Source organism: Schistocerca serialis, chromosome 7, assembly GCF_023864345.2.
Source record: "Schistocerca serialis cubense isolate TAMUIC-IGC-003099 chromosome 7, iqSchSeri2.2, whole genome shotgun sequence".
NCBI lineage: Eukaryota > Metazoa > Arthropoda > Insecta > Orthoptera > Acrididae > Schistocerca > Schistocerca serialis.
Genome location: NC_064644.1, coordinates 577,215,692 through 577,239,644, shown reverse-complemented (window position 1 = coordinate 577,239,644; position 23,953 = coordinate 577,215,692). Strand labels below are relative to the sequence as shown.

The window sequence follows — 23,953 nt, the reverse complement described above, 5'->3', positions numbered from 1 at the left end:
GTGTTCTTTTTTCCATTTCCAGGAGTGTACGTATTATGCTGAATAGTGATACAGTCAGAAATGAAGCACGGCAACTGACTAGATTTTTAAATCTAAGATGACTCTAATTTCTGTGCAGAATGTAATGTACTAAAGAGGCGTCTGCAAAGATTTTCAAATGGAGAAAATTTTTCATTAAACTCTTGTTCAGAACATCTTCTATCATACACAGTCTATGATTTGGTTCTTGTTGATCACTATCAAAGAAAGCAGCAGTGTAAGTAACAACAAATAGCAGTCTCTTGCCATTGTTTTGCTAATGAGAAGATTCCTCTCTCTCTCTCTCTCTCTCTCTCTCTCTCTCTCTCTCTCTCTCTTTTTCAGTTGTAAGCAGCGGTAGCGCACACAAAAGCAAGCCATGCCGCTAGCGGCGACAGGCCGTAAACACTCATTATCAGAATGCGACAAACAATGCATGACACAATACAGTAATGCATTTTCAGCTTAGAGTGACGTAAACACCTATAACAAAGAGAATGGTACTTATCAGATCAAAGAAAAATAAGCAATCAATTCAAACCAGACGAAGCACGTGAAAAAGGAAGGGTGCCCGTATAAATACGGACGGAGCCCCTGACACATAGCAATGGCTACCTGGCAAAGCTTAACTGCTAAGCTTATGACTTGAACCAAACTACTGTAGCTGTATTCTCATTCATTCGACCTAAATTGTGTCCATTACAATGGACCAACTTTGTTTCGATTTGGAGGGCGGCCTAAAACTTTTCTCTCCCCTTGAATTTTGAGTCTCAAATTTCAGGTGCGGCTTAGATTGGGGAAAATTTTTCTTCCTTGATTTCGAGTCTCATTTTTCAAGTGCGGCTTAGATTCAAGTGGGACTTAGATTCGAGTAAATACGGTATGGGTCCAGGTAGCCTCCTTTTTATTATAATTGTTCTGTAGACTAGATTTTTAAAAAGTGAATGTTGTAGGTTAATATCACTGATGTTTGCTAGCTATTTGGATTTATCGTCTTATGACAAATAAAATCTTTACTCATGGTCATGGCTTTTGATGGTCCCTGAATATATTTCGTGAGTTGAAGACAGCTTTCATTTCCAAGAAAATAGATGAGCAACACACCCTTTCAATCCCAAAAGGCAATTTCTAGAATTTTCTTGCTGCCAGGTGAGTTGTAGCCCAGACTGTGGCATTCTCTCCTTCTGCTCTCCACTTCACTGTCAATTGATTGATTTCTGGTGTGTAGTGATGGGCTCAGATCTCATTATACTTCCTGAGGAGATGTAAAACCTACCTTACTGATTTCATGTGATATTTAAGGTACTTTTCTAGAAATGATTTGAATAATCCTGGTATGTAAGCCCACCCTGCACGACTGTGAAGAATAGCTCATATTCTACAAAGTTATGAGCAACAACAGCATTGCTGTTAGTGACACCCAATTATTGACAATATTTGTGAATATTGTTTCCAGCAATATTAAGACCAATGGTGGGAAAATCTATCAAAAATGTCAGAAAGTTTTCACTTTTCTTCATAAAAAATAGTGCGTTGTACAACAGATGTTAGTCTTACTTGCTAATGCTACCACTGATGAAGGACCAGTCACTGTGGGATGATGCAATTGCTCAGTCCTCCCATATATCCTCATCTAAATACTTCTAATGCCTCACTCTACTACCAGCTCTTTCTAAGTAAATGGTGTGCAAGTCTAGTCTGAATTTTAATAACTTTTATTTTGTGTACTCAAGTTTTTGTTTCAAAAGTTGAGAGTTGGCTACAGTAAACAAAATAGGTACCAATACATTTTCTATATACAAGACACACATGAGGAAGTTAAGATATCTTCATTATGAAAAGCTGTGTCCCAACATTTTAAGATTAATAATCATTCTAATTATGACTATATTATTTCCATCTGTGGTAAATTTGCAGCAGGCATAATATGCTAAATGTTTGCTTTTTTTTAATTTTTGATTTTTTTTTAGCCATTAGCAGACGTAGTTAAACATGTAGAAAAGGGTTATAAAATGGAGTCACCTGAGGGATGCCCCCCAGAGGTTTATGAGATGATGCGCCAGGTAAGAAAACTCTTCTTTTTAATACTATTTGAGAGAGTGAGAGTGACAAATCCTGCCACTAAAATATTCATGTACACTATTAACTGCACATAATTGTGTAACAAGTAATTGCAATTGGTTATCTGCTTGTGTAATGACTGCAAACTAACATAATCATAGTTTCTGCTATAGAATGGTCATGTATAATCATGTTGACATTGTCTTTCATTGAACTATGGCCAACAATCAAACTATTTAGGCCAGCCAGATGTACTACATGGATTTGTATAATTTAACATTATCTTCTGTGAATAATTTTAGTCAAGTATCAATGGATCAAATCATTATTTGAAACTGTGTAAATGTTACTGCTACTGAATATTTCTAATTTATTGACACTTTTGGCAAAACAATCAACATTTCAAAGTCTTATAATTGTCATTTATAACCAAATAAGTGGGCAGACTGCTGCAGATTCATCACAAATAGAAGTCTATGTGAAGAAAGTCGGCATCAGTTTCATGTAAGGTCTGTGAGTGCGTGTTTGGAGCTTGGGGTGCGTGCGCGCACACACTCAAACCCAACAAGTTCAGAGCCATTCTAATAATATGAGGCTTAAGGTGAAAATTAAAGATAAGGAAGCAAATGGCTTAGACGGCCAAGGTGGTTTGATTTTTAAATAAAAAATATGATCAGTTTTTCAGTACATTTAGGCAAAAATTCATTCACTCTTAACCAATAATATTAGTGGCAATCTTATTATAAACACAAATTTTCTGGCTATTTATGTCATTATTACAATGAAGGACAGTTGTATTAACAGGATATAATACAGTTTTAGATCTTATAAATGATGGCAGAGATTATTAATCATTACAAGATCTACAGAAGTCCCATCAAAGATTCTCATGAAACTCCAACATTGATTTATTTGTCCTGTGTTAGATCCTGCTTTACTTACAAAATGTGCCTATGACTTTTTAGATAATCTTTTGAGAGCCAATTCTATAAAAGCTGCCGACTGGAAATAAATTTTGATCTCAATTCAGAAAATGAAGCCAGAGTCAGAATTCTTCTTCTCCTCCTCCTCATGGTGTTAAACCCTGTGTGGATCTTAGCCTCTTCAACAAGTTTTCTCCATTCTGCCCTCTCCAGCACAGTTCTCCACTGTCCTCTGACTCTAAGAGACTTTGTATTTTCTTCCACATCTTCTAGCCACAGCTTTTTGTAGCCTTCCTCTTTGTCTTCTTTCAGTTGACCTCCGCTCAAAAACCTTTTCAGTTGTTCTTTCAGTATCCATCTTAAGGAAATGTCCAAACCAGGCTGTCATCCTACTTTTTATTATACTTATTGTGTCCCAAGCAGTCGCAAATAATTTAGCTTTTCTGTCCTATCAAGACTACCAAAGGCCTGCTGATGTCTGTGTAGAGCTTATGAAGCTCAATATTATACTCATACACCTTTTCATGTATTTGCCTCAGCTCATATATCTGATCTATTGTTGCTGTATTAAGCCAAAATCCACAGTGATATTCACTCAGAATCTCTGCTGCATATGGAACTAGCCTGTTGTAGGTACAAGTTGTACAACTTTGCTTCCACTGTTTGCCAATAGGTGGCGACAACGGTAAGTAGCGGTCGAAAGAAACAGATCGCAGACATCGGGCAGTTAAGCCTAGTTTACACTACAACACTAGGTTGCAGGCAGCTGCACTACAGGCCACTGCGCATGCTTCCCGTGCGTTTGAGCAACTCGTCGGTGAAACTAAACAGTTTCAGCGTATTCCAACTTTGGCGACACTAGTTGCGTGAGTTTTGAGGTTGTGTGTTCGTAGGGTGTAGACAAACTGAAATATGAAGTGGGGAACGGAGAATAATGTTCGCTTTTTGGATATCTATGCTTTGCATAGGTGTTTGTGGGATTTCAGTGATGCTGGTTACAAAAATAAGTAACATATTGCTGCTCCAGGGACCATCATGTGCAATCAGAACATAGATAGTTTGACAATATCTGAGCTGCAGGGCAAAACTTATTGAATTAGGAGCACATATACAACTGAATTAAGAAAAATACAAGCAAATGTAATTCTAGCTGTAGAAATGCTCTTGTCTACAAGATTAAAATCCCATCATTCGAGTTGGCCCACTCTTTTTTTTTTTTTTTTTTTTTTAAAAAAAGGAATATTGTTGACAGGAGGGAAGGCTACGCAAATCAAGGAGCTACATTCTTTATTTCATATTCATCTATTTCAAACATCGCAGCAATGCTCCCCATTCACAAATGTTTGACTTTTGAAATACTGCCACTGTACTGATCTATCTTCAAGAGAGAAGTTTGCAAACCATTCTCTTCTTAATGCGACCTGCTTCAGATAATTATTGGTGTTCATGAAAAAGTGTCATAAACTAAAACCACATCTTATAGCATGCCGAGTGTTCTCGATTGTAATGTTATGTGAAACTTCCTGGCAGATTAAAACTGTGTGCTGGACCGAGACTCGAACTCGGGACCTTTGCCTTTTGCGGGCAAGTGCTCTACCAACTGAGCTACCCAAGCATGACTCACGCCCCGTTCTCAAAGCCTTACTTCCGCCATTACCTCATCTCCTACCTTCCAAACTTTACAGAAGCAGGAGAGCTTCTGTAAAGTTTGGAAGGTAGGAGACGAGGTACCATATTGACATTTGTATTTTTTCAGACTATCATCATTCTAGTTACAAAAAAGTGAAGCAATTGGTGGTGGACTAACAGCATCTACTCACTTAAATTGAGGATGAAGCAGCCTTTTTCAAAATAGTGACTGTTATGCTAGTATATTATGTTCATTCATAACTGCTCAAGCACAGCTAAATGCAAGAGTTTAATGATAAATGATTTGAAAGCTCCTGGCAGATTACAACTGTATGCTGGACTGATACTTGAACTTGGGGCCTTTGCCTTTGATGGGCAAGTGCTCTACTGACTGAGCTACTGAAGCATGAAGAGCCATCCTCACAGCTTTACTTCTGCCCATACCTCATCTCCTATCTTCCAAACTTCACAGAAGTGGTGCTGCAGATGTGAAAGTGAAAATATTATTCTGGAAACATCCTCCAGGCCATTCCAAAGCTGTCTCCACAGTATTCTTTCTTTAAGGAGCACTAATCTTGCAAGTTTTTCGGGAAAGCTTCTGTGAAATTTGGAAGGTAGGCTATGAGGAACTGGTGGAAATAAAGCAGTGAGGAGGAACCATGAATTGTGCTTCAGTAGCTCATTTGATAGAGGACTTGCCTGCAAAAGGCAGAGATACTGAGTTAGTCTCAGTCCAGCACACAGTTTTAATCTGTCAGTAAGTTTCATATCAGTGCATGCTCCTCTGCAGAGTGAAAATTTCATTCTGATACATTTTTTGTAAAGCAGGCATTTGTAGATTATAATAGTCGGCAAAAGGAGATTCCTGATAGTCGAAACAGGTGTTGCGTGGCTGCTTTCAACCAGTCGCATAGCGCATTATTTTGTGCCTTTCACAGCAGTGCCTCAGTGTTGTCAAAGCTTTGTACACGGCTATTGTTTTTACATGCAGCCATTTATGCTTCGCAGCCGAAAGCTGACAACAATGTTGCCACTGACTCTACTATAGGTCTGCCGTGACCGTACGAACAAGAGAGTAAAAAAGCAAACCGGTGTACATTTGATCTACAAAATCTGTGTTGGTGTTCATTCAGGTATTACTGATGTAGGAATGTTTTCCTACTTAACTTGCTACATTGATTATGAAGCTGTGAAATAAAGCTTGATAGGTACTCCACAAAGATCAGTTACTTGCAGTGCAAAACATCTATTTACACACCATGCTGTATAGCAGGCACAGAGACAGCACACTGCGGGTGAGTCTTAAAACTTATTTTATTGATAGGCATCTTGGTACAAAGTGCATCGCCGTGTGACATTTCCATCATGGCAAGGGCACAGGGCCAAGGTTGATGTGGGTGCTGTGAGGAGAAGACCAAGACTGAGAGTGAGGCTAGGTCGGCGGAAACCTCACTAGGAGCTGAGCTCTTGTCCTGTACCAGTAGCCAATGACTGTAGTATCCAATTACACAGCGTAACTGACAGTTTGGGTGGAAGTAAATGCATGAATGAAGAAACCTGCTGCCTTACAGACGATTGTAACAAGCTTGGAATGTACAGAACTGCAATGACCAACCTACAGTGAAGGGCTGCAATACAGTTCCTCCACCTCTGCCCCTCCCCTGAAAGAGCAGAGCTAAGTTGATAAGTCAGGTGGTTACTTACTTTCCGTGTCCGGAACTAGACTTCAGACTTCCAAAAATCAGCAGCCAATATGGCCTTGTCATTTGTCTCCCATAAGTCATTCATTGTGCAGGGCTGGTCAAAATATGGACAAATAAGCAGGTGTTGAGGATCCTGGACAGAAGCACACAGACAGAGAGTGTTCTCATTCTCTTTTAAGAAACCCCATTGCTGCAGGTTTGTTTTGCACTTTGGCACTTCTGCCCTCAAATGGTTTAGGGTTCTCCAGACTGAGTATGGTAGGTCTCCATCAGGCGCCAGTTCTTCTTTTACATTTTTATGGGGGTTTCTTAGGTCGATTTCCCACCTTTTCAAACGATTCTCTGCAGCCGACCCTTCCAGGACTCGGGTACATGACAGGAAACTCTTCCTTGAACAAAGCCGTCAGTCAGCAGGCTGGTGTCCATATAAAGGGTGACACATGTCCTTTTCTTGCTTGGTTTTTTCGGCTTCGGCAGCGATGTCACGTTGTAGGTTGGGCGGTGCGATCCCCATGATTAAGTACATCTTGTGCACTGGGGTTGGCCTCAAGTATTCGGTAACAATCCGTGCCATTTCATTCACCACGGCATCAAGTTTTCTCATGTGTGTTGATGCAGACCATACTGGAGCGGCAAATTCCGCAGCTCACACACTGAGCGCAAGGGCTGAAGTTCTCAGGACTTTTGGGTTTGCACCCCAGGATCCGCTGGTTAATTTCCTGATGATGTTGAGACTTTTTCCCTTGTGGCATTACAATGATGTTTATAGGTCAGTGTGTGATCCAACGTGACACCAAGATATTTGGATGTTTTACAGTGCTCGAGACGTTCACCTCTCCATATTACATTTAATTCACGATTTGTCTCCCTGTTCTTTAAATGGAATGCACAGACCTGCGTCTTGGAAGGATTCGGCCTTAGGTGGTTTGCCTCATAATACTGGGAGAGAGCTTCCAAGGTACTGGTTAATTTCTCCTCTACATCCATAAAATTGTGACCTTGGGCTGCAACTGCAGTGTCATCGGCATACATAAATTGGCGCGTGATGTTTGGCACTGGTTGGTCATTTGTATATATATTATACAGAGCTGGAGCGAGGACGCTTCCCTGAGGTAGGCCATTCCTCTGATTTCTCCACCTGCTCTTCTTGCCCTGGAGACAACGAAAAATCTCCTATTATGCTGGAAAGTACCTATCAGTGATGTTAAATGGTAATCTCTTGTCACATTATATACTTTCCTAAGGAGCCTCCGATGGTTTACAGTATCGTATGCAGCTGAAAGGTCTATGAATGCCACTCCCGTGATCTCTTTCCTCTCAAACCTAACCTCGATATGTTGGGTCAGGTTCAGGACTTGACCACAGCACGATTTGCCTTGTCGGAAACCTGCCTGCTGTGGGATGATCTGTTGTTCCAAGACGCTTTCTATGTGACTTAGCGTCAGGTGTTCCAAGATCTTAAAACAGTGACATAGAAGAGACACAGGTCGGAAGTTTTTTGGATCATCAGAGTCCTTTCCTGGTTTCAGAAGTGCAACCACTTGTGCTCTCCTTCACATCTTTGGAATATGGAGCCTTTCTACACATGCATTTATCAAATCTAGCAGCCACTGTAGGGTATTACTGCCAAAGTTTTTAATTTGCTCGACTCTAAATTCATCGATACCAGGAGCTCTGTTAATCTTCAAGCTGGAAATGGCTGCAGTAAGTTCTGACATTGTAAATGGTGCCTTGAGGTGATGATTTTCCTCTGCCGGATCACAAGCTAATGGTTCTTGGTACTTTCTGCCGTGGGTTTTGCCATTCATAAGGTGTGTAGTGGCGACTTGGTCTGCTGTGACATTAGTAAATTTATCATTTGACTTTGTGGCGTCACCGTTAGAGTTCTTTAACAGTTTCCAAGCCTGCCTACTGTTCACTTTCATGTCCAGGTTCTCCACAAGGTCACACCATTTGGCTTTGCGGTTCTCAGCTATGACTGACATGAGTTCATCACCTGCTAGAAGTGTCTCATCATCAAATGGGTTGTTATCGAAGAGCTTCTGGTATCTTTCCAGTAGTGGCTTTGTGTCCTCAGACAGTCCCATAATATACTGTGTTCTGCATCCTCGCAGTTTTGTTTTCCTAGACACCTTCTGAACGAGTTTGACAAAAGAGTCGTACATCTCAGGTTGTGGGGGGATTTTTGTTATTTCTACATCAATGAGTGCTCTAAGTTTCTTCCAGTTGGTCTTTTTAAAACTGAACCTTCTTTTGAAATGAACTTGTTCAGGCTTAACAACTGCATTGACCATGCAAATTATGGGCCAATACTGCGTATGGGGAATTGGCTCCCCAATCAGTTTTCCACATGGGCCAGCGAGTTTCTTGCTAACAAAGATGTTATCGGGATTGTACCCTTTCTTCCCTCTGGCACTATTAAAGGAGCTTGGCAGTTTCGGGTCATGTATGAGCAGTAGATCTTGTACCTTAGCCCAGGTCTCTAGTTCCACTCCGCTGCTGTTAGTTTCTTTATAGCCCCAAGTAGTACTCTGACAGTTGAAATCACCCAATACTAAATTAAAGTCTTGGTAACTGAAATTGCCAGGCTCAGTGAAGACAAAATCTGATCTGGGGGTTTGTACACAGAGGTAACGTTATATTGCTGAGTTCGAATGGTTAATATCTCAATGTCTTGCCTGTCGCTCAGTGATGCAGAAGTGACTCTAATTCCTGGCCTGGCGAAGACGGCACTATCGTACCGTTCATGTGGTCTCTCCAAGATAATCTTCATTCCATCTATTTTGGGTGTGGGTCTTGTACTGCCCCGATGAGTTTCTTGAATCAGGAAGAAGTCACATTGATATTCTTTACACAAGTCAGATAATAAAACTTCTTTGTCTCTCGATATTCCTTCAATGTTTATTGACATCATCACAAGTGGTCTTAGAAAAGACTGTTTGGGTAGGGTCTTATTGGTCTTCATTTTCTCAGAAGTCCGTTCTGGTTGTTGATGGATTAGCCGCTGATAGATCAATGTTGCCCAGGGTGTGCCCGATTGCGGTTCTCATTTGTGTCTTGCTGTCACAATCTTCGGGGATGCTCCTTCAGTGCACCCCAGTCAGGTGGTGACAATGGAGGTCAGTGGTACCGGTGAAGAGGGGTGTTGTACCAACGGTGAGGCAGTGGGTAATAGCGTTGACACCAAGGATGACAGGCATGCGATGGAGGCAGGTGCCCAACATCAGAATGCCAGGTGTGAGGTCGCTGGGGCGGCTGGTTGTCAGTAGTTCCAGTCAGCAGTGTGATAGTGAGCTAGACACATGATACTGGCAACGAATGTGAGTGGTGAATAAACTGATGGTGCATGAGGTGGGAGGAAGGTGCTGTCATACTGTGTGCACTGTGGTGGGCAGGTGCTGGGCACAATTGGCAGTGTGGGGCTGCAGAGTTAAGGCTGCAGGAGCACTACCAGGTCACTGCAAGGAAGGGCTAACAGCTATGTTGAAAAATTTGGCAGTTAAAAAATGCCTGCACCAGATACTGTGAGCATAAATTGCCGGTGCCTCTGGCATGAGGACGGGCAGTGGCAGGACTGGGGTGCAGTGCTGGGAACTTGTAAAGTAACACCTGACTATTGAAACAGGCTTGACGTGGCTGCTCTCAACCAGTCATGTAGTGCAATTTTTTATACCTCCCACGGCAGTGCCTCGTTATTGTTAGAGTTCTGTACATGGCTATTGTATGGAAGTGGTGCAGGCTGCAATGCGACATTGGGAGCATAACCAGCTGTTGGCAGTGGCGTACATGACATTGGGGGCATAATCAGTTGTTGGAAGTGGTGGATGTGAAATCACTGCACTGGGCGTAGGCTGCAAAAGAGGTAGAGGGGCAGGGATATGAGCATTGTGGGCCTTGGAGATGCTGGCGCCAGTGTTCTCGATGGGCAGTAGGTTGGGGGTGGTGCTGGCATAGCATGGTGGGTGGCCCACAGTGTGTTTGACTGTAGTTTGGTAGGATGGCATCTCGGGGGGCTTCGGTGATGGGTATGTTTAATGTGGTGGTGGGGATGGTGTTGGCAGTGGCATTGTCACAGGCATGGGTATCTACGGGGTTTCTCAAAGATGGTAATCAGGCTGCATAGTGAATGGTCATGCAGCATATAGCTGAGCTTTAGCCTATTAATCTAAATGCTGATAGGGGTGTCATGAAGATGCAAGGTAAACATCTTCTGGACTCGTTGGGCAGCCGAAGTAGTGCTGGTGAAGTGGGGGTTGGTGAGGATCGATGCACAATATAATGTGTGTGAATGAAGTGAGGTTGCTGTGAATGGAATGGATGCTCTGTGGTACTGTGGGGGGGGGGGGGGGTCACAGATGAGCTACACTGTCCTGCAAGCTGGCGACAAACCCGGGCTTGACATCATCTGTGGGAGGTTAGTGGGCTCTAGGAAATCGTCCAGTGTGGCAAGCAACTGGCTGTAAACAAGATCAGTGGCTGATGTCTCAGGCTCAGACTTGTGAGTGACACGAAGGATGAGAAATATCCGTGGCAGGGCAGCAGTCCGCATGCTGTTCTGGCAGACAAGAGTGGCTTTGAAGGAATGGTGGAACTGTTTCACCATGCTGTTGGTGGCTGGATAGTAGCGCAACATCAGGTGCAGATCAGCCCCACAGAGTTCTGCAGTGCACAAAAAAGGGCAGATGTATTTTGGCAGCTGCAGTCCAGTGTGATGGGGTATGGGCAGGCAAAATGAGCAGTTCACATGTAGTCAAAGATGGCAGCTTCAGTGGCAATAATAATGATGATGATCATGATGATGGTGATGTGAGTATTGACGTTGCCTTGGGGCAGCAGGTTAACCTGTCCACCATGGTGGGGAGGTAGTTGCAGCCATCAGAGGAAGGTAAAGGGCTGACGATGTCCACGTGAATGTTGGTGAAGCAATACCTGACATTCTGTGATGGCAGTGATTGGCATATAGGTGGTGGATGACCTAGGCACCCTGACAGATGAGGCAGATGCAAGGCCAGGTCATGCAGCCCCTCTGAATGCTTGGCCACAGGAAACACTGCATCACTAGTGTGGTGGACATGTGCATGCCAGGGTGTGTCACATTCTGTATCCGAACAAATGCAGCCTTGTGGAAGGCAATGAAGAGGAATGGGTGCGGTAAGTCAGTGGATGTGTTGCACCAGATTCTGCTGTCTGAACTGGGAGATGATGTATGTTGAAGCAGCATCCAGGTGGAGACGGGCAACTTCTGGGTTGTGCCTTGTAGCCTAGGGATGAAATGATGGCACAGGTGTGGCTGAAGCAGATTGTAATGATGTTGTCATTTCAGTCGATGTGATGTGTGTCAGTAGTAAATTTGGAGATGAACAACAGCTGTTGGAACTGATGTGGGGAGCACTGGTCCATATCTATTGAGAGAGCAAATGTTATAGGCTTGTAGTCAGTGAAGACCATGAAGTGGTGGGCCTTCACCGACAGCTGAAAATATTTGATTGTCTCACAAATGGTGAGGAGCTCTTCTGTCATATGCACTCCAGCTGTTGAGTGGCAGAGAGAAAAAAATGAGTGGCTGTCAGATGTTTCCAGTGTGCTGTTGCAGGACAGCAACAATAACATTCTGGCTGGTGTCCACCGCGATGGCAAGCAGGGCGATTAGGTAGTGTCTGCCAAGTCGTTCTTGGCAGCAGAGAAACTGTCTTCCATTTGTGGCATCCACAGCACTGATTTGTTTCCCATGTTTTGGCATTGTGAAGTGTGGCAGTGAGTGTCTCCTGCATAATAGCAGCATTCCTCAGATGGTGATAAAAGAATTTTAACATGCCAAGGAAGAAGTATAAGTTCTTGAGTGTGTTTGGGCATGGGATTTAAAGGACAGCCCGTGCCTCATTGAGCAGGGGACATGAGCTGGTGGTGGAGATGGTATGGCCCAGGAATACCACCTCACTGGCACCAAGAGCGCAGTTTACTGTGTTTGAAACATCCTGGAAGTGTTTAAAAATACTGTGGAGGTGCTTTTTGTGTTCCTTGTGTGTTGCAAAGAAAACAAGTATGTTTGTCCAAGTAGGTGAAACACCAGTGCAAGCCTTACATGATGCCATCCACAAAACACTGCCACTTTTGGGCACCATTACAGAGGCCAAAGGTCATAAAGGTGTCCTTGTAGAGCACGATTAGTGTAGAGGTGCACAAATTCCTTTTGCAGCCTGCTTGCCCCTAGCTCCTCTGCAACCATTCACGCAGGTCAGCCTGCCACGACGTAAACACCAAGAGTGCGCGTGTACTGAAGCATAGTGGGTAATGCGGCCGACTTGGGCTCCCGCAAGACCGGGCTACCTGGGTTCCCGCAGGCCTGCCAAGCTTCACGGGACCCGCTCAGCTTGCTGCGCCTGACAACAGGTTGCGCCGTCAAGCTACCGTGACTATTGTAGCCAGGTAGTTAGCCCGCAGTTCATTTATCGCAACGGTGGGGACAGCATAATGAATAGGTCGAACGTTAGCAAGATTGAAAAAAAATTGACAACTGGCAAATACATTCTGGTAACGAAATAGAGCACAAGTGCCGCATGGGAAACGTTTTCGTGTATTTATGAGGCCGCTTCAAATAAATCGGTAGGTGTGTCTTGATGCAAACTATGTAAAAAGCTCTTAAGTACTTATTCGGGAACCTCGAGTATGTTACGACATGTGTGAAAATTTGACAAGCAGTTCCCTCACGCCGTAAATGTCTTGAAAGAGGACAAAGATTTAGTGGCTGAAAAGTGTGTCGAAATGTGTGCTAAGGACCTGAGACCATTTACCAGTATAGAGGGAGAAGGATTTCTTAATTTAGGGCAGACACTGATCGACATAGGTAAAAAATATGGCTCAGTTGATATTAAAAATATTATGCGTTCCCGAGTGACAGTAGCTAGGAAAGTTCAAACCTTAGCTCATAAAGTGAGCAGCGAAATGCTCCCAGATATACTGCATGCGATTCGTTCTGGTAAATGTGCCAGTACAATTGATCTATGTACAGACAATTACAAAGGGGTGCATTACATGTCCATGACAAGGTACTCTATTCCATGCACTGTCCGAAATATTATGTAGACAGCTATGTTCCTCTTGATGGTCAAGTGTGCAAAATTTCTTCAAGATCGGAATAAAACTGTAGGTTGGTGTATAAGTGTGTAAGTAAAGTACCCTCTGCCAAGCACCATTCAGCAGACAGCACCCTTCATCCTGCTTTGAATATCAAGTGTGCCAAATTTCATCAAAATTGGAATAAAAACGCGCAATTTGTCGAATTCCGTTAGGTATGGTTAAATGATGATGGCATTCTCTTGGGTAAAATATTCTGGCGGTAAAATAGTCCCCCATTCAGATCTCCGGGCGGGGACTACTCAGGAGGATGTAGTTATCAGGAGAAAGAAAACTGGCATTCTACGGAGATATATATATATATATATATAATGCTGGGGGTTTGTCTTTTGGTGCTCAGGTAAAATAAAAACTTTTAATTCACGTTCATAATACGACAATGACGCGCGCAGACTAAACGGCTGCGTAGCACAACTTAGCAATATTGTGGGCAGGCAAGCAAGTTTCATGCAGCCTGCCCGGGTTGGGTTCTGCTTGGCTTGGCTGGGAGTGAAGCAGCCTGCCCGTTCTGTTGACAACGCGCGGCGGCCTGACCGCCTGGCCACCGGGCAAGCATGGGCAGGCTAAAAGCGGAGCATGTACAACACTAAATTAGTGTGATAGTGGCGGTCTTCATGAAGTCCTCACATGTGACCGCAATCTGGATGAAAGCCTTGGCTCATTTGATCATGCTGAAGATGGTAGCCCCAGTGAGCACATTGTTGTAGCTGCGTTGAAGCAGCATGGGGTACTGCTCAGGGATGGTACGAGCATTTAGCTTCTGGTAATCACCACATGGGTGCCAGGTGCCATCCTTCTTATTAGCAGTGTGAAGGGCAGATGCCCACCTGCTCTTTGAAGGATGCAGCACTGTTAGCAAGCAGCTCTTCAAACTCAGCCTTGGTGATCATGATTTTGTCTGATTGTAGGACCTGTGGTCAGTAGAAAATGGGTAGCCAGGGGGTGGTGTCGATGTAGTGGACAGTTGAATGGCAGACACCCCCCTCCTCCGAAGTGCACTGGATGGGTGTGTGAGAGCGGGAAATTGCACCAGGAGATCAACATATGGGCCATAACACGCCTACTGCTTCACATAGAAGAAAACAGCAAAACAAGTGCCTCACTGTCATTGAGGCACTGGCCGGCAATCTCACAGAGCAGGTGGTAGTGCCCGATAAAGTCGTCCACTCAGGTAATAGATGTAAGAGATGTCTGACACAGTGAAGGTCCAGGGAAGATCACTTTGTAGGCCAAGGTGACTGGGGCTGCGTGGACGGTGATGGTCAGAATTGGGGGAGGCCACTGTCATCCACAATACTGCCATGACAGCACTGAAGTGGATGAGCATGTCATACACTCCCGACTGGACGGATGGAATAGTGGCAGCAAGTGGGGGATTGGCCCTTGGCACATCGCAGTCGGAGGGAGTGTTGGCGATAGTAGATGCAGCAGCTGGTGTGGGCATCTGTGTGGCATCTGGCTCCTGGGGATGGGCTACTGGTGGTCACATCACTGCGAGTTGCATGTGCAAGTCGGTGTTGTTGAGTTCCACTTCTGCAAGGCACACAGTCAGGTTGGCAATATGTCATGTGGTGCTGGTGGCAAAAGCCATGGCCACTAGGTCACACAGGTGAAACAACTGCAGAATAATTAACTTATGAGGCGAAGCAGACTAGTGTCTGTAGCATGAAAATGGATGTTGTTGGTGAGTTGCACACATGTTTATAAGTGAAATTCACGCATAATGAGACAAGGCAGCCAAGAACTTGCTTAATTAGAAAATTAAGTAGCCTGAGTTCCTCGGGTCACCAGTGTAGGAATGTTCCCTTACCCAACTCGCTAAATTAATTAAAAAGATGTGAAACAAGTAATGCTAGGTGCTGCACAGAGATCAGTGACCACACATAGTTAAGAAACAACACATTTATGAAACAACTAAAAAAATAAAAACTTGAAATGGCCTAAAAGTTGACAGATATAGGAGAAAGTCACTTACCAAGGTGATGGCACTAGATAAAAGTGCAGCTTTGTGAGAATAGTGGACACTGAACAAACTCACTGGTGCAGTAAGAACAGTTGACCCCTAACAGTCACTAACTCATGCCAGAGTATCCACCAGCACAACACTGATTCTTATCGGCTTGGGAAGCAGAATTAATTTCCTCTCATGGAAGAAATTGTTTAAGCAAGGTCCAAACCAAAGGCACATATATAACACAGGAGCATGCTGGCAGCGATTGACAGAGCTCAGAACTTGGACAGTACTCACATGGGCACTAACACACACTGGTTGGAATATTTTGCAGCATGAAACACCAATTTATACACCAGGCTGCATAGCAGGTGTAGAGATGTCATGAGTGAGTCTTAAAACTCATTGATAAATATCTCTGTACGACGCTTGTTGCCGTGTGCGTGTCCATAGCGGGACAGGGTCGAAGGAAATCTTGACACTGTGAGGACAAGATCAAGATATAGAGTGAGGCTAGGTTGGTGGAAGTCTTGCTAGGAGCTGAGTTATTGTTGTGTACCCATAGCAAGTGACCATAGTGGGCAGCATCTGGTCGTACAGTAGAATCAACAGCTTGGGGTTGGGAGTAAATGTGGGAAGGAAGAAACTCCCCACCTTAGCAGACGGCCATAGAAAGCTAAGGAAAGTATAAACTGCTAAGACTGATGTGTGGTGAAGGGCCACCACACTGTGTTCTTACAGAAGAATCTCTATTTTTCATTATTCGATGTGCCCAAAGGCATGGACAATAATATTACTTCTGACTTCCACTGTGACAGTTTGAATGTCTGTGAGACCATCCAGATTTAGGTTTCTGTATCTTGAATTTCTGAAGGTGTGGTTCCTTTGAAAGAACATGGTTGATATCTATCCCCAATCTCAGCCTGTCCCTTGTGTCTAATGGCATTATCATCAACCAAACTGGTTTATTCAGATAATCGAATTGTATACGTTTGTTGACAAATAATAACTACATATATTTATAATAACATGGATCTCTTTTATTATTACAAAAGCGAGTATAGAAGGAATATATGTAACACAGCCTAGTAAGCAAAAAAATGTAATAGATATGCATTTTGCATGTACAGTGCTTTAAAAAAATCTTTTAATTTTTATCGCTCTATGCAAACCTACCTGCTAATGAGCAGTTAAGTCACACACTTTCTTCAGGACATATGTCTGATACTGATCACTTTCATCTTGAGTTTCAAACCATTGAAAGGCTGTATCTAGGCATGTAAATTCTTCAGAAGCAGCTGGTATATTTTCATATTTGTTTTCTGGGCCACTGGTTGATGATCAGTTTTATCAATGACAAGCTGTAAAATTTTTCTATCCTGTATGATTTGGTGCCTCCATTCTTGAATGTCTTCTTGATTGCATTAATGGCAGCTGAGTTCATTTAGCATATTGAGCATTTCAGACATATTATTCTGTTTGTCATTTTTAATTAGACTTTGAGAAATTTACACTATACTCAAAATTTTATTCCAGGCTTTCTTAATGGACATTCTTCTCTTTCTATGTAACAATTATTTTCTGTAATACCATTTGAAACTCTCATTAATACCTTGATCCATGGGTTGTAATAAGGAAGTTACATTATATAGAAGAAAAGTCACTTTTATGAGCTCACCCTTTTTGTTTAAGCTATCACAGGATGGATGAGATGATGTGTTGTCAAGGAGTAGCAATGTTTTCTTCCTTTTGCCATCCTTTAACAGATTAGCATTTACAGAGGGTACAAAAACTTCCATAAACCATTTCTTGAAAATCACACTATGCACCCAGGTACTCTTTTGTGAGGTGTAAATAATATGCATCCACAAACATATTAACATGTTTGAAACAACATGATGTCTTACTTTTACCAATAGGCAATTGGTGGCTACCTGTATCATTAGCACAAGTTTTACCAGGTGCTGCTAATTCATGACATGAAACAATAGTTTTTCTTGGCAAAGCTTTTCAATTGTGCCCACTTCTGTCAGCATTGTAAGTGTTTTTGAGAGCGTAACGTTTCCTCAACAATTCCCTTAGTTTGATTCTGAAAGAATCAGCTGCTGAAAAAAATGGAAAATAGTTTTCCTCCTCCTCACAAATGCCGTGTCTTAACTTGCAGCATTTTAACCAGCCCGTGCTTGCCTTAAAATTTGACAACGTCCAGTTTTCACTAAATTGAATTATATTTTCACGTAGAGTGGGATCAGAGATAGACCACTTGTAAACAGCATCATCTAGATCCGCGTTTCATGGCGAGCTTCTTAGTTGTACAGTTTGTCAATTCATCAGTAGAATCAAGCTTGCATATAAAATTCAGGATGCTTGTCTTTTGCTCTTTATATCCATAACTTTCAAGTTACCAACCTTGTACTCATTAGATAACTTAGTTGCAGATTCACCTTCCTCTAATCTTTTTTTAATCTCATATTTATATTTCATAGAAAGGCCAACAGGTTTATGTGTAGGCATTTTACGTCAAAAGTTTACTTCATGACGCAAAGTTGACACAAGTGATCATAACAGAGGGCAAGTGGTTACTATAGACGGCAACTTGGCATTGTCGTGGAGGGAGCGGGAGTGAGGGGGCAAGATCATTGCGGGGGTGGGGGAGGGTGGTGGCAGCAGACATGTGCAAGTAACAGTTTGGTTAACCACCATCCAGATAAACAGTGCTGTACTTTAACTGTAACTTGCCATTTACTTGTGGGCCACACTTAGTAAGAAAAGAAAATTAATAAAAAACCAGTTATTTGTCTCTGTTCTCAGCAGTATGGACAGACTATGCTTATAGCATGACAGCATGTCTGACACCAGATGACTAATAGTTCCACCTGTCACCTGATTTTCACGGTTCGGGTTGAACATCTTATGTGGATGACAGTAAGAAAACATGTTTATTGCTTGTTTCATTTATATTTTACAAAAGAGCATCATAAGTAGGGAATGAGTTTCCATAGGTGCCTATTGTCAGGAAAGAGCAGTCAAAAAATGTGGTGTGGTACCAAGAGAGAGACTTGGGCAAACTGTTGACATTGCAATATCTCTCTGTGTTTCCTTTCATATAACATAGCACTTGTCTACATTTAAGTTACATTAGGGTTTTAGAGTAAGAAGTTAGAATTTTTAAAGTTCACTCTGTGTAGTTGCAGTATTTAGAAGAGTATGATATTACTGTTAATGTATGTAATCAAAGCGTGCACATAACTCTGGGCTTCATACTTCTGCTGTTAGACAGTTGCACAGGTTACCCAAACGATGTAGATACAACACCTCCATACTTTATTAGTTGATATAAATCCACCTGATGGTGGAGGTATAATACTCCAAAACAATTATGGGGAAAGTATAATATAATAAATGTGACTGATTACAAGAATTAGTATTTTCAGTTGGAATAATGATACTAGATTCAGAAAACAGTTTTATTTTCTCTATCATTTATTTTGCCAATAAATCTTAGTTTTTAACTGAGGCTGCTGAAGAACAAGTGTGCAAGTGGATTTTTATCTATTTAGTAGTAATAAACAAACAACAAACACAATCAATTTCCATACTTCTCTCACATATCTTTAATAATGTACGTAGTAGCCATAGTGGTTAAGTGTTCCATGTAAAGTGTAAGATGATGATGTAAAGTTTTTATTGTTAATTCTTTTCTAGGCATGGGATCTAGTACCTGATAAGCGGCCAACGTTCCGTGAAGTGAAAGCAAAGTTGGGTCATCTTAGGGCACAAACTACGTAAATGAAAGGATATGCTATGAAGCAGATCATCTTTCTATTTCTGCCTGTCGTGTGTGTGTGTGTGTGTGTGTGTGTGTGTGTGTGTGTGTGTGTGCGCGCGCGCGTGCGCTTGGATTTAAAGTTGAATTATGTGATACTCCTGGCTGCATAAATGTGTGTTTTGGCTGTTTCATATGCACATATCTCCATCTTTGCAATGTTGTAATAAGTACTTAGGGATGTCAATTGATACCTGCTTTAAAGATTTGTCTTTGTTCATACAGTGCAGGAATGAGGGAGGTGAGCAGTTTTACTTTATGAAACTGTAAAAATGAAATATTAAGTCAGCATCAGAGGTTCCTTTTCCATTTGATGTTGTTTGGTTTTTCACCAAATTAGTCATTAGTGAATGCCAGATTTTCATTCTTGAAGTTTATGATGTAAGCCCACCTTTTTAACGTCACAGTTTTGCCAATCACCTGTTACCTTTTATAAATATGTTCCAGTAACCCTTTAAAATCCTCTGAAATGTGCAATTTATATTCTTACATATATTTAAATTTTGTATATTTATGTAAATAATAATGAATTTGTTAATGATCAAATATGATTATATTTTAATAATTATTTAATGAGAGTTCTAATATATATAGTTACAAAATCACCCATAAATATATCTATTTATACATATGCAAACATGTATGCAGTGTATAGTCTTAACTTCTCACTTAATGTTTCATAACGATCTGATACACTGTTATCTTCCTGTGATTTTGTGTTAGTAGTAATTTCTTCTCCAGTCATGCTGAGCAAAACCTATGCCCACAATACCAAGATATCTATATTGTGAAATTCTTCAGCTCAAAAAAATATTAATGATGATAAGTCAAGTTCTAGAACATTTAAATAACAATTCAGATATGATTATTTTTTCTTTTCTGTTTGATTCTGTAGCCATTTTTGAGTCATCTGTTCATACCAATTACTACAGAATCACCTGCTCCTCCAGGTCTTTATTGAATAATAAATGTTCATCCGAAAAATGTTACATTTAATGTAGCTATTAAATTTAGGCATATATGGACAAATAGTTTTGGACTTCATCTCAGTTAGAATGAAGAGCTCTTTTGTAGTAAAGCTGATCAATTATAAGACTGCTTTCTTTACAATGTTTATTCTTTGCACAGAGTCAATGTGTTCATCAATATTGTCCTGTTGCGCTAAAATATCTCAGGCCAGCTTTGATAACAGGCCGCTGAATTTATCATCCATCTGTAATGGATTTTTTAGAGCCAATTGAAATAGCTTTTTCAATTTTTGTGAATAAATATTTAGAATGCCAAAAAGCATGTCTTCTTTATGTGTTGAATTTGTGCAGTTAACACCTTTTAGCAGTGAACGGAGGAAACATTTATAAATTTGTTATTAGTGGACATAGTGATTATAACTATTTTTGATGTTATATTTTAAATACTTGCATATTTCTTTATGTTTTCCTAAGCTGTTTCCTATACATTTACACTACAATGGAACATGGATTGACATCCCTAATGAAGTTTTCTGGAGTATTCATTAAATATCATTATCATCTTTAATTGGATTTTACTTGTTCATTATTGCATTTTCTGTTACTGACTTAATTTTACTCAGTAGTTATTCCAGGTCATGACATACATAACAGATTGATAATTGATGAGATTCGTATTATTTAAATTGTGTGTGAAGAAATTTATTGAAACTTATGAAAATATTTATATCCAGTAATGAATATTGGCACCACAGGAGGGCTCCCATCATCTGTTACTGAAATGTTTGTTAAAATTGTTTATAGAAAGTTTTCTCTTAAAAGAAACTACAATCAAATATAGAGGAAGAAAAACTTCTACTTAATGGATCTGTTCATTTTCACCTTGTCTGTTCTTGCTGTCTCTCCCTACAGCAAGGTTTCAAAAGGATTTCCATCTTTAATACCTGTATAACCCCTGTCAGCCTGTGAGCATTTTCCTCTTTCCTGGCTGAATTGACTGCTGGCTCCAAAAAGATAATGTCTGTATCTGCATAAGTGAATCACATAGAAGTTTTTTTCACTCCTCCATTGATTGCAGGATCTGTTTTGTGGACCCTATAGTTGTAATACTACATTAACACTATTACACAGTGCTGTGGCACTATGCTCAAGTGTCTTAATCATGTAAAAAATACTATTTTACATGTTAGTGAATTACTTCTGAATTGTAAAATGATTGTGGTGTATATGTCTTATTTGTCCAGTCACATGTAAATGGTGCTTCACCATTCTTGAATCAATTTGTAATGTGGTTTTACTTTGGCATTGCACTGATCCCAGCAACATTTGTTTGTTCTTGACATGATTTAACTATGAATTTATGTAATGAAAAATTACCATGAATCAATTTAGATTTCTATCATGAAAAAAACCGCTTTATTTTAGTTACTTACTCATATATAGTGTACTCTCTGTGTCTGAAACTGAAAAATTCCTGAGGAAAAGGTACAGTTAAACAGTTTGCTCATCTCATATGTTGAATCATTGCTATACAGCAGATAGGAAAAGTGCAAGTACAGGCTGTTTGGCTACTTAAGAATACATCCACTCACCTTGGACCAGTGTTTGAGAAATACTATGGTGCAAGGAAGTTGAAAGAAATTGATAGTTTTGCTGACTTCATTGTTCCATCTGTCTGCTGGTAAGGTCATCAATGACATCATTTCCTCAAAAATAAAAACCATGGCAATTACTACTTCATTTTATAAAAACCTATCAGCTCATTGTAATAATGCCAATATGTAAATGTTCCTTCATAATTATTTACTGTGAAAGGTAATATTAGCAACATGCTTTTTAGGTTACTGGACATGAGCCGTATGAGTTTATCTCAGTTTGGCTGTAAGTACCAAAATATGTAGCTTCGATAGTTGTTACTGTATGGATTACTGCTACCCACTTTATGAAGTATTGTGCTGAATTACATGGAGATATGAGGTTCCTCATTTTTATATTGGTGCCTTGGTTTTCTTGAGAAACTACTGTCATTACCAGAATTTGTATTTTTTTAAAATTATTGACATGTGTTTTTTGAAACTCACTATGATGGCTTCTTTTACTTGTTTTGGAATTGTTACCTCAAATATTAGTATGCTGGTGACTGAAGCTGTTGGTGCAGCATGTATCTCAATGAAGAAATAAATACTTAAGTGGGAATAATGTAATTAGTGTTTGTTGAACTGTTGTATCTGTTGAAATTGACACGTAACACTGTGTTACAATAGTTACAAAAAATTGATGCCATGTGTCTACACAGATAAAATCAAATCTTCCTTTTCAGTTATAAAAGTAGGAAACAATGAAGGAAACGTGAAAGTTGTGAGATGAAAGATGTGTGTGTAACACAGTTTACATATTCCAGCCATTTTAACTATATCAGACTTTAATACAATAATTATTTTTAGGAAATATTAATGTTTTGCAAACATTATGTTTTGAATATTTTACAATACATTTCTTGCAGAATGCTAAGAAATTGAAATAAGAAAGACTTTCGTATACAAGAAAATGTTCTGTCATTACTGGAATAATGGGAATGTTTAAGGTCTATCCCCCAGATGCTCAAGAAGAATATCTTTTATGTCTGATAGTGTGTTTGTGTGCATATATGTGTGTGTGTGTGAGAGAGAGAGAGTTAGACTATGGTATGAAAAAATTCTTCTTTATATTTTGATGTATATTGTCTATGTAAATAATACTGTATATAGTGAATAAACCATACGAAACATGACTGACTTCATGCATTTTTAATGGATTATTATTATCAGTTCCAAAAATAAATTATGCTTATTAATATTTAAGTATTTTAGAAGTGATGGGAATTAGTAGAGATGGTAGTTGTATGTTTATTAATTGTGTGTTCATGGACCAAATTTTCATCATGAAACAGAAAGTATACAGTTCTCAAGTCAGCTGAAGATGGCTTCTGTCACCCAGAAGAATAGACACCACCTTTCTAGGTATGTAGGGCTGAAGGAAATAGGCCTCGGCATGTACCAATGCACTCATTTTGTAGGCCGAGAAAATCCCAGTATGGTAACAAAAAAAAGACTAGGCAGTTCAACTGGCCAAACTTAAATACAGAACATTAATGCTTCTCGGGGGGGGGGGGGGGGGGGTGGGGGGGGGGGGGGGGAAGAAAGAGAAAAGAAACACCTATTCCGTATAGTATAGTGTCTCATACATATAACCAATATGCCTCATGCCTGAGTTTCAAGTAACAGTGAACTGACTAAAATAGAAAAGATAATATTAACATTAAAAAAAAATGTAGTTACAGGAGATGCTGGATGTGGTAGCCATGGGTGTCCAGTCTTCATTGACTTCATGTGATGACGTTATCAGCAACACACTGTAATTCTGCAAGCATGATGTTAATTTCTCTTGTTATGTTCCATTTAAATATTGTCTGTGTGAGGATTGTCAGCATACACATTGTTTTTTAGTGTGTCCCATGTATAAAAATCACACATTAAATCCTGGGACTTGTCAGAGGCCGCCTCTACTGACAACTTTCCAAGATTTTTCATCAGAATGTTTCCCCTGTATACAGGGATGCAGTTGGCCAGGGATGCACCTCTGTCAGGGGCTCTCTCAATGGGCAGGAATGCACAATCCGTACAAGTAAGGGGAAGTGTTATTAGTAAAACTGCTGATAAAAAGCTCCTCCTTGTAGCACTTGATACACGTGCTACTTACTA

At 40.7% G+C, this 23,953-nt stretch overlaps 1 protein-coding gene and 1 non-coding gene across 3 annotated transcripts in view; one reads left to right on the top strand and one right to left on the bottom strand.

Annotated features, from left to right (window-relative positions):
- LOC126412190 (tyrosine-protein kinase CSK) overlaps nucleotides 1-22,987 on the top strand; it is a 234,514-nt gene extending 211,527 nt beyond the window's left edge. For both annotated transcript variants that reach the window (XM_050081669.1, XM_050081670.1), the window contains exons 9-10: nucleotides 1,989-2,081; nucleotides 19,125-22,987. In XM_050081669.1, coding sequence (XP_049937626.1) covers nucleotides 1,989-2,081; nucleotides 19,125-19,208 — 177 coding nt within the window. In that variant the 3' untranslated portion in view covers nucleotides 19,209-22,987. The remainder of the gene's footprint in view (nucleotides 1-1,988; nucleotides 2,082-19,124) is intronic.
- On the bottom strand, nucleotides 4,544-4,618 carry Trnal-caa (transfer RNA leucine (anticodon CAA)). The gene has a single exon. It is a non-coding gene; the product is annotated as a tRNA-Leu (tRNA).
- Nucleotides 22,988-23,953: the final 966 nt, after the last annotated feature.